Source organism: Triturus cristatus, chromosome 9 (assembly GCF_964204655.1).
Source record: "Triturus cristatus chromosome 9, aTriCri1.1, whole genome shotgun sequence".
Classification (NCBI taxonomy): Eukaryota; Metazoa; Chordata; class Amphibia; order Caudata; family Salamandridae; genus Triturus; species Triturus cristatus.
The window spans coordinates 85,436,763-85,452,625 of NC_140592.1; the positions used below are offsets into that span (position 1 = coordinate 85,436,763).

Here is a 15,863-nt window from a genome sequence, read left to right on the forward strand (position 1 = left end):
CCAGCCCCGCTCGCCGCTGTTATTCACTTCGTCCCCGGATCGCCCCACTACTCCAATCCGGGGGGCCGGCGAGGAGAAGGCCGCAACCTTCAATCGATGCTCCCACCGGTGTTCGGGGTCCGATTCGAGCCCAAAAAACGGGTGGCGCCTCAGCTCGGGTTCACCGACACAGTCCCCTCAACAAGGACAGGATATCGCCAGGATTAATTCAGGAGGTCGCGGAGGTCCTCGGGAGCCTCGCACCTACGCGGCCATCTTGGTTGCGCGCTAGGCTCCTCCCCCAGCTTCTGGACTCTTGATTGGTGGCGGGAAGAATTAGGCACCCTTCCAAAACCTACCAGGAAAGCAAAAAATCTGGGAGTTATAGTTGACGATAAACTCACTTTAGAGGACCAGATAATTGCCATTACATCAGCGACCTTTCACTCTGTAAGAATGATTAACAAAATAAGGCCTTTTCTGCCGGAGGACAGTCAACGCATAATTATAACATCTCTCATTCTATCAAGGTTGGATTATTGTAATGGTCTCTACCTGAACATTCAAGTGCAACATTTAAACAAGCTCCAACTTTTGCAAAACGCAGCAGCTGGACTGCTTACCGGCACGCCAAAATTCACCAAGGAAATTAAAAGGCTTCACTGGCTACCAGTTAGAGAACTGGTGCATTTTAAATCCCTATGCACCGTCTTTAAAGCCCTTCGAAGGATAAGAACATCGATTTCAATGGTATGTCCCTAAAAGAGCTCTCCGCTCCTCGGGAGCTAAGACGGGGATAGCACCTCCCATTAAAAAAGTCAACTGGGGAGGTATAAGCTTTGTCACTGGTGCCACAATGGCCTGGAATGAACTCGCTTTCCATATCAGAACCGCCACTGACCTAATGGCGTTTAGGAAAGGACTAAAAACCTGGCTTTTCAACAAGTAGGATTTCCATGTCGACAGTGTTCAGATGGTAGTAGCTAGCGCCAGGACACCCTTGGGTAACCGTTGCGCTTTAGAAATCTAAATAACATAACATGGTGAGGGACAAGAGGGTGGGAGCAGTAAAGCAACAACACGAAAGGGACGGAGGGTGGGAGGAGACAAGCAACAACATGTAGCAGGATGAGGGTAGAAGCACATTAGGGAGACAGACTGACTGCCTGCAAACACAGGCTCTCTTATGGAGTGCTTCACTAAACTAAAAGGTAAAAGTAGCTCCCAAGGTACAAACAGTGGAAGGACACGAATACTAGGGACGTGCTTCAGGGGAAAGGGAAAGCCCACAAAGAGGAAGTGAAACCAGCATGCCGAACCAAAGAGAAGCAAGGAAATTAAAGTGACAATGTAGCCAAACAGTGCTAAGCTATTGGTGCTGTCTTAGGAGAGACCTAACAAGCAACAACCAACTAAAGAGCCCCAACCAGGGCGAAACCAGTCTTTGATTGCTTGTACTCCAGTTCAGGGAAGACCTGGCATGGCAGTTTGGGCTGGACTGTTCCTAATGGAGCAAGGTCAAGACAGATTGGCAAATGGCTGGGTCCAAACTGAGGTGGCATGGTGTGCAAAAAACGACGGATTGGGATGCAACCCTGAGGAATCACCAGTGGCTGATATTTATTCAAGCATTCCACATCCCTTTTTTGTATACTTCAGTATGATTCCCTAAGTGCGATGGGTATACACAGACATGGGTCCCGTGCTCACTGTGCCTCTGGAACCATGCTACAACTGTCTGACGAGCCCCAATACCAGCGAAACAGGCCTTGGGATGCTTGTGTTCCGATTCAGGGAGGAGCAAGCCTGGCAGTTTGAGCTGGACTGTTCCTATTGGAGCAGGGGGGGGAAGACTAATATTTATATGGCTGGGTCCAAATTGAGTTGGCATGGTATGGAAATATTGGTGGACTAGAAGGCAGCCCAAGGAATTATCAGCGGTGCTATTAATTTAAGCCTTCCACCCATCACTTTTTTTGTATACTTCAATACAACAACTTCAAATTATGGCCAGAAGGCAAGCTTTGTTAACATAAAATTGTGTGTCCTGCCTTTCCTTCAACATCACTTGGTATTATGGAGAACAATTCAGATGCACATTTAATCCACGCAGTCTGCTAGATTGCCTTATGTGTTTCTCTTTTGTGGTGTTGCACGATTTGATGATAAATATTAAAAACTTGTTTTTTTATGGAAAGACCACTTTTGTAGTGCCTGGCTGAATTATTTTGCAAGATGGCTCTAATGAACCATCTTGCAAAATTTGCACCAAATGCACTAAATTTGCACCTTATTTGTTTAGCACACAGAACGGTCCTGAAATTGTGCTTAACACAAGTCATTACTATTTGGGGTTTAGCCACAGAGAGGTGGTGATACCCATCATGTTGGCCGAATTGGACAATGTAAAAAATCTGGCTTGAAATCCTGCTTGTCAATTTGAGTAAATTGTGTGATCCTAAGAAAATTAATTTACAATTTAGTGTGTCAATGTTTTCGACAGTGAAATTAGACAGCACTTTAGGTAATTCACTTTGTGATAAAAAGCTGTTCTAAAGCTTAACTCACACATGGTTTATTAGACTATAATGTGAAGACATATATAACAATAATATAGTCCACATATCCAGAGCACAGGGGAAAACGCCTTGGGTTTTGGTTTGATCATGCCAACATTGTCAAAGGCTTGGGAGTACAGAAAATACCCAAATGTTTCGAAGTTCACATTTAGAACCTATTGACAAACACATTATTCAATGTATTTCTAGAATATAGTCTTCTAGCCAGCAACCGACCGCTATACCGGTTGTTAAAGGCTCTGAACCCAAGGTATAGGTCCGAGTCGCAGCCCCACTGAGGGCAGAATGTTCTAAATTAAAAGAGGGGAAACAGAAAGATAAACATTGGAATGCTGGAGCAGAAGGCTTAGATCAGCCATAATAAGCCCGGAGCCCTTCATTGTCTTCAGTGGAGCCCTTGACATTCCAATGTTTTAGTTTGGCTCGTTAAACTGAAACAGAAGTGAAAGAAGTAAAAAAAAAAAAAGAAAATTCTAAAGAGGGTTTATCATATTTTTCATGAAATGTTTTGCACGATTTGCAAGATAATTCATTTACCTTCTCGGCTTGTGATTTGGCTCATTGAGCTCTGGTTGGACTCTTGTCACGCCTTTGCTAGCTTGCCTAACTTGGGTGAATGCTTGTTCAATAGCTGTGTCTGCTGGGAGATGGGTGAGCGAAACACAACGATCATGTTTGGGACTTCGGTTCTCATCTCACAACTTCATATTCCATGCATTTTTTTGTTTTCATCCGTGTGTGCAGTAAATTAAATTTCTTCTTAATCCCATGGAGGTGTTGTTTTTTCAGCTTGGCACAAAGGTTTGAGTCTAGGCGTGCCCATAAAGGAGTGATCTAGTAACATTAGGATGGAGTCAAAGAATGGGGATTTGCAACTAATCCAAGGATCAAGACTTAATTCTGAGTCAGTGTTTAGGACGCCCCCTTCCTGACTAAAGGTACAGCTGACTCGCTTCAAGAGAGGCTATACTGATGCTACAGACCCTTGGTTGGGAGGCGCCCTATATATACTATTGGCAAGACCAAGCAGGTGGGGTCCCTCAGAGGATTGTCAAACCAGGCCTCTCAGAAACTTTTAGGCAGCCTGGAGCGGATCTATTTGTAAATATAGGGACTGCAAAGGGAAAGAGAGAATTGGAGTAATGAAGATTACTGGTTAATAATTCTGGGATTTCTCAACACGAGCTATTAATGTACGTCAACATCAGCTATCAGTTGTTATCTAAATGAAAATGAAGGTTTTACAATTAAGACTCACATTTACCATATTTACTTATGTCACACAGGTCAAAGGTAGTCCGTTTCCATTTCTATAAAATGGAAAACATTCAGAAATGTGATCTTCTTTTAAGAGTCTCCCCATGTTGTCAGTCATGACGTGCAGTTCAATAGCTGTTTATATTGACAATTTAGGAGGTTAAACAAGCATTTGCAATGCAATAGGTCTCGCAATTGCGAGATGTTGAGCTTTTGGCATTGTAAATGCCAATGCATTTTATTTATGTGTTTAAAAAACCTGCAATAATGAAAGGCATTGTCATTCACAATACCAATAGGTCAACGTTTGTAAAATACCAGACCTATTGCATTGCAAATGCTTGTTGTTTACAAGAGCTCCATGCTGCGCTTTTACGTTAATATAGGCCACGCCCCTTTCTTTAGACAAGCGTCTCTAAAGCAAGGTCTGTGGCCGCTAATAAAGTGAAAGTGCGGTATGGGGCGCTTTCACCCAAAAAAGCATTTGTTTGCCAAGTTGATAAATACTTTTTTTGTTAAAGCGCCCCTTGAAATTGCGCATGGCATGCTGAATGTTGCAGGAAAGCATATGGTGCCTGCAGTAGGAGAAACTCATTAAAGAAAATAGTGCTTATAGACTAAAAAAGACCTACAGTGGAACAACCAAAGTAAAAGGGCCAGTCCTCATGGGAGGTTACAAATGAAGACAAGACAGTACTAAGGAGGGACAAACAAGCCTATTAACGAATCAGAAGCCAGCATTTACGAAGGACAATGACACAAGCCAATGACAAATATGTGCAGAGAGTGGGCAGGACTTCAAAATCATACTCCAATACAAGATGCCTCGCAGAGCACCACATGCGCTGCCCTGGCTTGACCTAAAAAGGAAGAGGACTTCATACTGCCCCTTAGTTGTAGATCTATATGCACACTAGTACTATTATGCTAAGGTTTTCAGGTAAATATATTGGTTTATTGTACATGAGTAAGTACTTCGCACACTCCAACCCTACAGGCATTAAATAGTCAGTGCCTAGGAATCAGTTAAATGCGGAAATATACTAGTTGCAAAATCATGTTTTTTTGTTGTTTTGTTTTTCAAATATGAATAAAAGACAAAAATACAATTAAACAATACACATGTTCCAATACACAAAGCATAATATCTGACCATGTACCTATAGAAAGACACAAATTGTGATGAAATAAATTGTACAAAATACAAACTAATAATAAAAAATACACCAAACAATATAATCGCAAATAAAAAGATCCATAATACAGCTGGGAGGGGGGAAGTGACGCTGGCACTGTGTCAAGGTTAGAGAATACAGGTAGATTATTGTTTCATGATATAGTAGGGTAACAGTGGAGTAGGTTGCCATGCCTAATAACAGAACTGATGGAGCTGCCCACACTGTAGGAATGCTTTGAGGTTAATAGTTTAGTCTCGTGAGGGGGACGATATACAAGAATGGGTTCCGGGGTCGGGTTCCGCGGGGGTAGGGACGACCTGAGACGCAACATAGGGCTTGTTGCAGATGGGAACGGTAGATGCACCATATATCTTACGGTCTGGAGGTGGGAGGTTGGAGGGAGGAGAAAATCTCAGTTTGTAGACTACAGTAGGCTAAGCTGCATGTCCATGCCGTCCTCTGGGGACTAGATTTTGCCCCCCAGTGGAGAGCTACTTCTCTTTTGGCTAACAACAGTGCACTAGCTATGAATCGCCAATAGCAGCGCTTGATGCGGTTAACTAGACCAAGGAGGGCCAGACGCGGAGAAGGAAGCAGAGGAGCGTCAATAATAGCGGTAAGGGTCTGAAACACCTCCTTCCAAAAAGGGAGGATCCTCGCGCAGGACCATGCCATATGGGTAAAGTCGGCGTTTACCGCACCGCATTTCAGGCACGCAGAAGATTTAGATGGATCAAATTCGGCCAATTGCAGTGGGGTTATACATGTACGGTGGATACATTTAAAATGAAGGAGTTTGTGTCGATGATTAGGAGAGACTCTCTGAATTTGGTCGAGACAGTAAGTCCACTCTTTATCTGTCAGGGACTGTCCAATATCCTCCTCCCATTGTTGCTTGACCCCCCTGTCTTGCACAGTTTTAAGAGACATGCAGGCTTTGTAGAGATTGGTAATTAAGTGGGAGCCGTTTGTGTCAGAGATGAGCAAAGTAAGCGGAATGAATTCTGCGCCTGACGCGGGAAAGGTGGAGAAGGCGGATCGGAGAGCACCTTGTAGTCTTGTCATTATGAAGCTGTCCATGTATGTCAAGTCGGGTAACCGGGCAATGTCAGATAGCTTACGCGCTTGTCCATCTGGAAAGAGAGAGCCCAATGTGGTCAGTTTGAGGTGTGCCAGGGTAGTTTAGACTTGCTTTTCCACGGTGAGGGGAAGAAGAGGGTTGTCAAAAAGGGGGATTGCTGGGGAGTAGAGAGGGCCTGAACCCAACACACGGTTAAGTTTCCGCCAGGCCCAGCATGTGGTAGAAAGAGGCTGGATATCCTGTGGGTCAAGGGGTTTGCCTTTAGGGAGCAGAGAAGCAAGAGGCGTTGGAGCCTCTAGTCCCTTATCAGTAATGGTGTAGGGTATCCGGGCGTCAGGATGGAACCAGTGATAGGAGTATTGTGCTTGAGCCACTAAGTAGTACAGATGGAAATCTGGGACTGCAAAGCCACCTCTGGCATAAGGGAGCGTCAGTGTGTCCCATAAGACCCGTGGTCTACGGTCCGCCCAGACAAGTCTAATAAGGAGACTATGTAATTGGACAAAAATAATATTAGTAAGAGGAATTGGGATGGTACGGAAGAGGGTGAGGAATTGGGGCAGGATTTTCATCTTGATAAGGGATATGCGGCCTGCCATGCATAGGAGTAGCTGTATTCACCTGTTGACTTGTAGGGTCAGTAGTTCAATTGCAGGGCCGTAATTTAGTTGTAGAACCTGCTCTTTTTCTCTATGCAGGTGGACTCCGAGGTATTTGGTGGTTTCCTTGTCTACCTTTAAAGCATATTCGTTGTCGTCGGCCACGGTAGCATCCGTGATGGGAAAGAGGACCGATTTTCCCCAATTTATCTTCAGACCTGACTCGGTGCCAAATTTGCCGATTTCCTTAATGAGGAGCGAGAGATTGTCTTGGGGATGTCGCACAAAAAGCAGGATATCATCCGCATATAGGGAAATCAAAAGGGGACCTTGCGGGAATTGTAAGCCACGGAAGAGATGCTTTTCTTGAAGATGGCGCACCAGAGGATCCATTGCAACAATGAATAATAGTGGGGATAGGGGGGCATCCCTGGCGCGTCCCACGAGAAATGGGGATGGAGGTCGATAATGAGCCGTTGATGCGGAGGCGAGCTGTAGGGGAAGAATAGAGCAAGGCAATTAGGGCAATAAAATTGAAAGGAAGACCGAGTTTGCGAAGAGCAGCCATAAGAAAGGGCCATTCAAGGGAGTTGAAGGCCTTTTCTGCATCAAGAAGCGCAATCGCCGCCGGGGTGGAGGGTTCAGTCCGATTGAGGACTGAAAAGACGGTCCTAAGATTAAGGGCTGTAGAGTGGTGTGGGATAAACCCCGACTGCGCCGGAGAGAGAATTTGGTCTAATAAAAGGGAGAGACGTGTGGCAAGCATTTTTGCAAGGATCTTGTTGTCGAAATTAATGAGCGAAATGGGACGGTAAGATGAGCAGGAGGTGGGGAGGTCTTTGCCTGGTTTGAGCAACAAAGAAATGACCGCCTCCCGCATAGAGGGGGAAAGAGCGTCGACCTCTAGGGCCTCGGCATAGACTTCCAGGAGATGGGGGACAAGGCTCTCTTTATAAGCTTTATAAAAAACTCTAGTTAGGGCGTCTAGCCCCGCAGCTGTCGAGCCTGTGAGGGCGCCAAGTGCATCTGAGTCCTCCTCTGCTGAAAAGGGAGCCGCCATAAATTCTGCCTGACCTTTAGTGAGATAGACCATAGCTATCTCCTGCATATATGACAGGTGTTGGGAAAAGTTCTCAAGGAGTGTGGTAGTATAGAGTGTGCGATAATAGCCTACCGTCTCCGCCATTATCTCTGAGTCTGCAGTTGTCACTGATCCATCTGTGCTAAGTAAGGATGAGATATGCCCAGTTCCACGAGGGGGGGTTCACCAGGCGAGCCAGCGTCCTGCCTGGACGCTCCCCCTCACCATACCGTCAGGCCTGTTGTTATTTACCCAATAGGGACGCCTCCCTGTCGGCATGTTCATTAAATTCCAGGAGGAGCGCATTCTGTTTGGTCTGAACAAGCGTGTCGGGGGGAGGACTCCTCCAGACCTGCCAGTTCAATCTCCAATCTAGCCCGCTCACGACAAATCGAGCGCAATATCCCAGCCTGCTTAGAAATAATGACACCTCGGATATACGTCTTGAAGGCATCCCGTAGAGTAGAGTATTGCTCGACTGTGCCTGTGTTAAGGCGGAAGTACTCTGTAATGGCTTCTTGGGCTTCAGATCTGAAGACCTCGTCGAGAAAGGCCGACGCTGGGAACGACCATCGTCTCTCCCACCCTCATGAATGGGGGATGGCGAGGTGCAATAAAAGAGGAGAAGGATCGGATAACGTACGGGGTAGGACATCTGTGCCTGTAATCCATTGGCAACCTGAGGCATTAACAAAGAGGTAATCGATGCGAGCGTGAGCAGAATGAGGCGCAGAGTAAAAAGGTATACCCCGGAGTTGTAGGGTGGTGCCTACGCCATAAATCTCAGAGATCTAGAGATTGAAGGAGGTCTTGCAATACTTTACTAAAGCGAGTTTTTGGGGTCGCCTGGGGATTAGAGGAGTCTTGGTTAGGATCAAGCCACATATTTAAATCGCCCCCGAAAAACAGCATGTCGCTGTCATAGCGGGACAGCAGGGGCAATATCATGTTTTTCAATGAACAAAATGTAAATATAGTGAAGTACAGGCAGACATGTAAAATAAAAACTGGGAGCCCCATTTACAATCACTAAATCGAGTCACTGCTGTGGGGGTCGAAGGGGCCCAACATATAGTGGGGCGTTTCCTTGGAGAGCAACATTATGCATCCTCCTGGTACTGGATCTAGATATGGAATATCTATAGCGAGAATGTATACACACTTGAAGACAAGCGATCCCAAGTGGATCGGAGAAGTGTGCAACCCTTGTGGGTGTAGGTCTTAATGGTTAAAAGGACCAGTTTCCAGAAGTGGTCTTTCAGGAATATTTTTTATTGGATGCAAATAAAGCTACAACTTACTGGAATATAGCGATTGTTTACGTTTGTAAGTATCCCGATAGCAAGGAGTCACATGGTCATCATATCCTGATATTCACAGATATTACCCTACTGTCCCTCACTGACCCTTCCCAATCCTCCACATTCAATCCTATTGTGCCTTGTTCGGAGCCACAGGGTAGATAATGAATACTGAGCACTGACCATAGTGGTTAAGTTAATTTGCCACTGGTGTCCTGGGGTCTGTTCTACTATGCCACTGCAGTTTGGGCTAAATATATCCTTTGCATAAACAACTCTCGGGTAGTGAAGGCAAGCAAGTAGTCAAAAGCCTCTCGGGAAAATAGTCTGAAGAGACAAGAGCTCAGAACTCAACAATCCACCAACAGACACAATAAAGAAATCTTCATCCCATTGTTTGTCTTAGTAAAAAGGAAGTGTTTTAATAACACAGCAAAATGTAACACTACACAATTTCATGGGGCTCAATTATGGGGTTGTGGTTTCAACTACCATTCCTATGTAAGTGTTTACGCCCTCAATGTTAACCTTGCCCCGTACAGGAGATTCACTAGTGTCTCAGGAACTTCATGCTACTGAAGTCCCTCTGTGTGACAAGCAGACTGCTCATCTCATCAGCCAAGGCCAAGTAATAAACCAACACTGTCAAGGAAGCTGCCAACAGAAGCAGAACACTCTCCAAAATAATCAAGCACTGCATCAACCGCAGCCAAACCCTCCTCTCTCACATTCTACGAACAAGTGCAATGCGGTCATCATTCATCAATTTAAAAAAGGAGAAGCTCCAACAGCACCTTAACACCACCAAAACTGCATCTAATCTGACACCAACTAGTTCACGCTACATCTCACATTGGTCATTCTTCATAAGCCTAGTCTTTCAAAGACAACGCTAACATCCTCAGCTCCCTCAAAGCCACCTATGAAGAGGATGTCTTCACCCAATCCTTCATTAAAGCTATTTCTTCTCAGACCGGTCTCACCATCGTCAGCACCTGTCTCTCTCCAAGTATCTTCCCTGAAGCTCTCAAGACAGACACTTATCTGCCCTGAATATATCGCCGGTTGTCTCCAACGCCCGAATGTATACTTTGCCTGTGGAGGTGCTAATTAAGTGTCATGACTGCTGCAATGTTGTGGATTTTGTTTCCAATAAAATTGTTATAAAAAAAAAAAAGAAAAAAAAAAAAAAAAGACAGACACTGATTACCTCACAAACTACCAGCCCTTCACTAATCTACCCTTCCTTGCCAAGAACATTGAAAAAGCAGCCTATGTACCACTTCAGGCTGGCATCAACACCAACCAACTTCTGCCTGACTATCATATCATGCTGCAGCATGGACAGGGCTAAATCACAAATTATTAGACAACACCCTCCTGATCACAGATAAAGATGACCCCTGCCTTCTGATACTATTACACCTCTTAGCTACTTTCAATATTGTTGACCACCCCACCTTCATCCACTCCCTGAAGCTGTGAATAGTATTTGCTGGAAACGTCCTTCACTGGTTCTCTTCAAACCTATCAAAGCAAAACCAGTTCATTTACATGGGCACATACAGGTCTAAAAAAAGATCACTTTCATCTACAGAGTTCCCCTGCATTCTATATTGTTCCAAGTTATCTTCAACTTCTTCACTGAGCCGTTCAGGGCTCTAACCACAGATAACAGTATGAAAATTCACAAATACACTGATGACACCGTACCATAGTTGAAGGTTTCCTCTGCTCCAGACAACTAACATCAAACGCTGTCTACATTTCATCAAGGCCAAGACGTCCAGCACCTAGTTGAAGCCTAATGCAACAAGACAGAATTCTTACTATTCCCCGAGCAAATCAAGCAACAGGTAGTCCACACCTGACTCAAAGGCATGAACCTAGACAGATTTGAATCCCAGCTCTCACCCAATGAAGAGTCACTCTGGTTCACCCTGGACACAGACCTCACCTTCAAGGAACACATCAAGAAAATCAGGATAGCCTTGTACCAGCTCACTCTGCTTATGAAGTTAAATCATTTCTTCCAAAAAGCAACTTCAGAACTGCTGTTCAAGCCCTTGCACTACCACATCGGGATCGTGGAAATACCCTGCTCCATGGCTTCCAGGAATCCACACGGACCTCTTTACAGTCAGTATACATACTGCAGCACACCTCATAGAGGGCCTGAAGAAATAGGACTACATTACCGCCACCCTGATGGAACTCCACTGGTTGCCGCTGTCAGTCCACACAATCTTCAAAACTAGCTCAATCCTCTACAACGCCATTATGACCCGATACCTGCCTTCCGAGCCAACAAGCTCACCATTCGCGATGGCTCTTGGTACATCTGCAGTCAGATGGCATACAAAAGTGCAAAGAAAAGAAAGAAAACAAAGCAACGAGCCTTCTCCATCCATGCACACAAGGATCTGGGACGACATTCCCAATTCAATTGGGGCTGCCCCAGTTGTTTAGGAAAGAGCTGAAGACCCCCCTCCCCCCCCCCCCTTAATGAACACCACACCATAATACGACAGTCCACTTTCTCTCTTAGAAACCAGATGTGTGGTCTTCCTTTTACCCAGCACAGCTCACTGATGCCTTTTGCGTAGTGTTGCACTATATAAATGCATGCAGTTACTGTAAAGTTTTCCAGGAGTAAATAAAGACATCCGTCCAAAAAAAATTAACACATTTTGAAGTAAACATGTATATTGCAAAATGTTTCTGAATTTAGTTCGCTTTTTAAAAAGAAAAAATGGTTATGCCCAACAGATTTAACACGAACAAAAAAAATGTACATTTTAAACACTGAAATCTGATTTTACGCATGCCAAAATTCCAGATGACCAGTTGCCAATGTTTTCTATTAATTCTAGATGCCAGCATGTGGGCGTCTACACATTTCCTTAACACAGCTAATGAAAACTCCAGTTAGTTTCAGTTAATAATTGATTTTATGCTCAGTTTTTGTAAAGCACTCTATGGCACCTTTCACTGCTTTAAAATTGGATTGTAGGGTCGTTCATAACTTTTGATTTCCGAAAAAATATCAGGCAGTGTGACAACATCATTTACCCCAACTTGATCCTGTATTAACAATTTGAAAACGGTTAACCGTAATGTTCAAAAGGGCGGGCCCAGCTAAAGCAATCCAACATGCCAAATAGAAACTAAGCAAACTTAAAGGTAGGTCCATGTGGGACAGGACTTTACCCAACACCAGTTACCATTTATAGTCCGGCGGAACTAAAAAGGGCTCACTTGTGTTTACTGCTCCTGCTTTACCCATGATGGTAAGTCCTTGCTGAATATGTAAACAAAAAAAATGCAGAAATAACACAACATTTTTGAAAAAACATTTGTATGATTGATGTATTAGGGACTAGTGCACAAAAATACAACAAAGCCCAAAACAAATGTTATTTACACAGGTCTTTTAGTCACAGGGTTCGTAGGAGCTTAGAATTATAAAAGAAAATGCACAACGTTAGAAAGCATCTGAAACATTTCCATAGAGACATTATCACCACGGGCTTATAGCAGTGCTTAATTTGAGCTGGTTGTTTCCAGTGCTCGGCACCAACACTTAATTGTCAACACCGGCACGTATGTCAGTCTGCTACATGGTGTCGCTGTTTGTCTAAATTAGGGATGAGCACAACAACAATTATTATTTCAACTTGCATTAAAAATTACTAATGACTGCCGCCAAAGCTATTCTTAGATCTGTGGGGACCTGGAATAGTCTGAATTGTCACACTTACAGGATTGTGATAGTTAGTAGTTGTGTTGATACGGACATTGGCTGTGCTAGCAAAAGATGCAAACTGCAGTGGGCTCCCGATGAGGGCCCTTTTCATATATTTATTTTTTACAAATTAAGCACTGGCTTATAGATACCGGTCGTTGTTCGGGGGTGGAGGGAGGGTGGCTCTAGCACTAAACCATGCTGGAGTTCAGTAGGTGAATGGGCAATAAAGATGGCTTTACATTTTGCCTTCATCTTGTCACATTTTCTGTGTGTTCAAAGACAAAGGTCAAATGTCAGGCTATGTCTTTTGACAGAGTGATGCTTATTATTTTAACATGGAGATTGATGTTTACTTTTCTTTCACCTACTGCAAAGTTAGAGGATTTTATAAAGTGAACTATTTGACAAGCTTGCTGGGGGAACAGGGAGTGTGAAAGGAAAGACTAAGATCTCAGTGTTTTTTCTAACAAACAATATTATTTAATTATTTAAATATCTGTAAATGAACTGCTTAAATATTTCAAAATATAGCAGTAATTAGGAATGCACAGACAAAATACTTTTTTGTAAAACTGAAAAGTGATGGAAACACAGATTTTAGTAGATCAAAATAATCAAAAAGAACAATTGATGGACAGAATGCAGAACAATGTCATACATTCACCCCAGTAGAGATCTGGCCCTAAATACATTGTTTTTTGCTCCCCATGCCATTCCAGTTTGAACCCAGCCATATGCAAATCAGTCTTGACCCTGGACTGGAAACAAGCATCCTAGGTCTGGTTTCGGGGTCTCACCCCTCATCTGCTAAGATAGCTTGACTCCAGTGGCATGGAGAGCACAGGACCCACGTCTGGGCATATCTACCCACTCTGAGTGCCTTCCGAAACCAGTCTTATGATGCCTATTTCCGGTCCAGGGAGGACCTGGAATGGCAGTTCAGGCTGGACTGTTCCCATGAGGCACAGGGTCAAGACTGATATGCATATGGCCAGGTCTAAACTGGGGTGGTATTGTGAGCAAAAGAATGATGGATTTAATCCAGGCCTCTTGATTGGGGGTTAATGCTTTGATGTGTTCTGCATTCCTTCCATGAATTGTTTGTCTTTTGCTCAAAATAAATCAAGACACTTTACTTGGTGATGTGCAAATTATAAGTATTTGCTGAGACCTGCACACCAGTACAATTTTTTGGGCCCATTCGATGGAAAATGTGCTATCTGTAAATGACAGTGCGCTATTGCAAGATGTGATGTTTAGTAATATATTTGCTACTGTGTAATCCAAAATGCACCACAGGCTACATACCACACCCTTACCACTCTCCTGCTGCATGGGAGTGGCTCATTTGCCATACTTGTTCTTTGTGTAATGCCTGGAGTTTTCACAGTCCCAGTGACTTTAGTGATGTGACACCATTGGCTCACCCCCGCTCCGAGAATTGTTCCAGCCCCACTGCCACAGTTTGCACTCGCATGGCATTAGGAGCCTACAAACTGAGTTCCCAAGTTACCAGTGCATGCTTAGCGCATCGAGTCAAGGTATTTTGTGTAAGGGATGACCAGGACTACATGCAGGGCTTTAAGTGAGATGAAAAAACTAGGGGGGCTCTCGAAGGGGCGTGGCCAATGTAATTAAGGGCGTGGCCTAAAACACAAGCTAAAAATCTGTGCTTAGGATAGTGTGCCGCCCGACTGGCATGTTGCTGCTTTTGTCGTTACATACAGATATATGATTACACCTACAACAAGCCAGGACTAATGGCTTCGTCAATGGCTGTTAGTCACATAAGATAAAAAAGCATGGCTTAGTTGTATATAATATTGAAAATGCTTCGGTTCTAAAATGATGAGACTGTGAAAGAACTAAAACCAGTTTCTTTGAAGTTAACTCAAAGGCAGTGAAGGGTGGTACTGTTGCAGGGTTAAGATTTGTTTTCCCACCCAGGGTGAGGGCAAAAATAAGAGCCCGACAGGGACTCGTCTGGGCACCTGCCATTTAGAACTGCCGGTGCTGAGCACCGGCAGGACACGGCCTACTTAAAGCCCTGACTACAAGTCCCAGAATGCAAAGATCCCACGCACTGGATACGCGACTCATACATGGACCTGGGAAACGTTAACGTTCTAGTTACAGGAGGCAAAAGGTTAATAAGAGATGGAGCAGAGTAGATATAGGAGGCGGAGTGGGTGGTAACGCGTAGGGAGGATAAGAGACACAGGTATGGGGCCCGGGCACACAGGATGCATCACCAAAGAGCATCCAGCTGTTAGGAGAGGGGGGGGGGGTCTCACCAAAGAGCATCCAGCTGTTGTCCGACAGGCAGTCCATTATCCGGCAGAACTGTTCCAGCACACAGGCAGGGATGTCCAGTAGCAGTTGGGGTGCGGGTCTTGGCACCCCCGCGACAGGAGCTGCCATCCTCTCTGCTCCGGACACAGCGCCTCCAACTGCCCTTGCGTGTGCTCCTCGGCTCTGGTCTCACTCCCCCGGGTCCCTGGGGGCAGTGGCGTGAGGCACACGGTAACCAGCGCTCTTCCGCTGGCTTCGCCGTCTTCCCTAATCCCTGCCTGGTAAACTTCGTTTGCTTTGCTGACCGTTAATTCTCCATGTCCTGCCCCACACTTTGTCTGTCCCGCTGTCTCTCGCGCTCTGCCTGCAGGTTTACAGACTCTGTCTCTTTCTTTTTCTCTTCGGTAGTCCTGTTTTCGTCACTCCAAACGGCGCCCTGCTGCTTCCCGTACTTTGTATGTTTCCCAATGCATTAAACGCTCGGTCCAGCTTCCCTCTCAGGCCCCGCCCTCGCGGCTGACGACGCGAAACAAACTTGAAATCGGAAACCGTGAACAGAGGGCTCCTCGGGGACTTAGCCGCGGTTCCGGCGAGGTGAGAGAAGTGGCTGATGTAGGCAGGTAGGAAGGTGGCTGCTACGGGTCGAGGATTTCTGACCACGGGGCACGGGGGGTGTCTACCAAGACAGGAACCCAGATAATGAATCTCTGCCCCCACTCCGGTGTGGAGAAGGTGAAGAACTGTATGTAACCCACTCGAGAAAAACAC

At 45.0% G+C, this 15,863-nt stretch overlaps 1 protein-coding gene across 3 annotated transcripts in view; it reads right to left on the reverse strand.

Moving 5' to 3' along the window:
* IRAK2 (interleukin 1 receptor associated kinase 2) overlaps nucleotides 1–15,590 on the reverse strand; it is a 292,230-nt gene extending 276,640 nt beyond the window's left edge. The window contains exon 1 of one of the 3 annotated variants that reach the window (XM_085624476.1): nucleotides 15,098–15,590. In XM_085624476.1, the coding sequence (XP_085480602.1) occupies nucleotides 15,098–15,224 (127 nt within the window). In that variant the 5' untranslated portion in view covers nucleotides 15,225–15,590. Of the gene's footprint in view, nucleotides 1–15,055; nucleotides 15,069–15,097 lie in introns of those variants that run through there. The other 2 variants (XM_085624478.1, XM_085624477.1) reach the window with 2 other exon arrangements.
* Nucleotides 15,591–15,863: the final 273 nt, after the last annotated feature.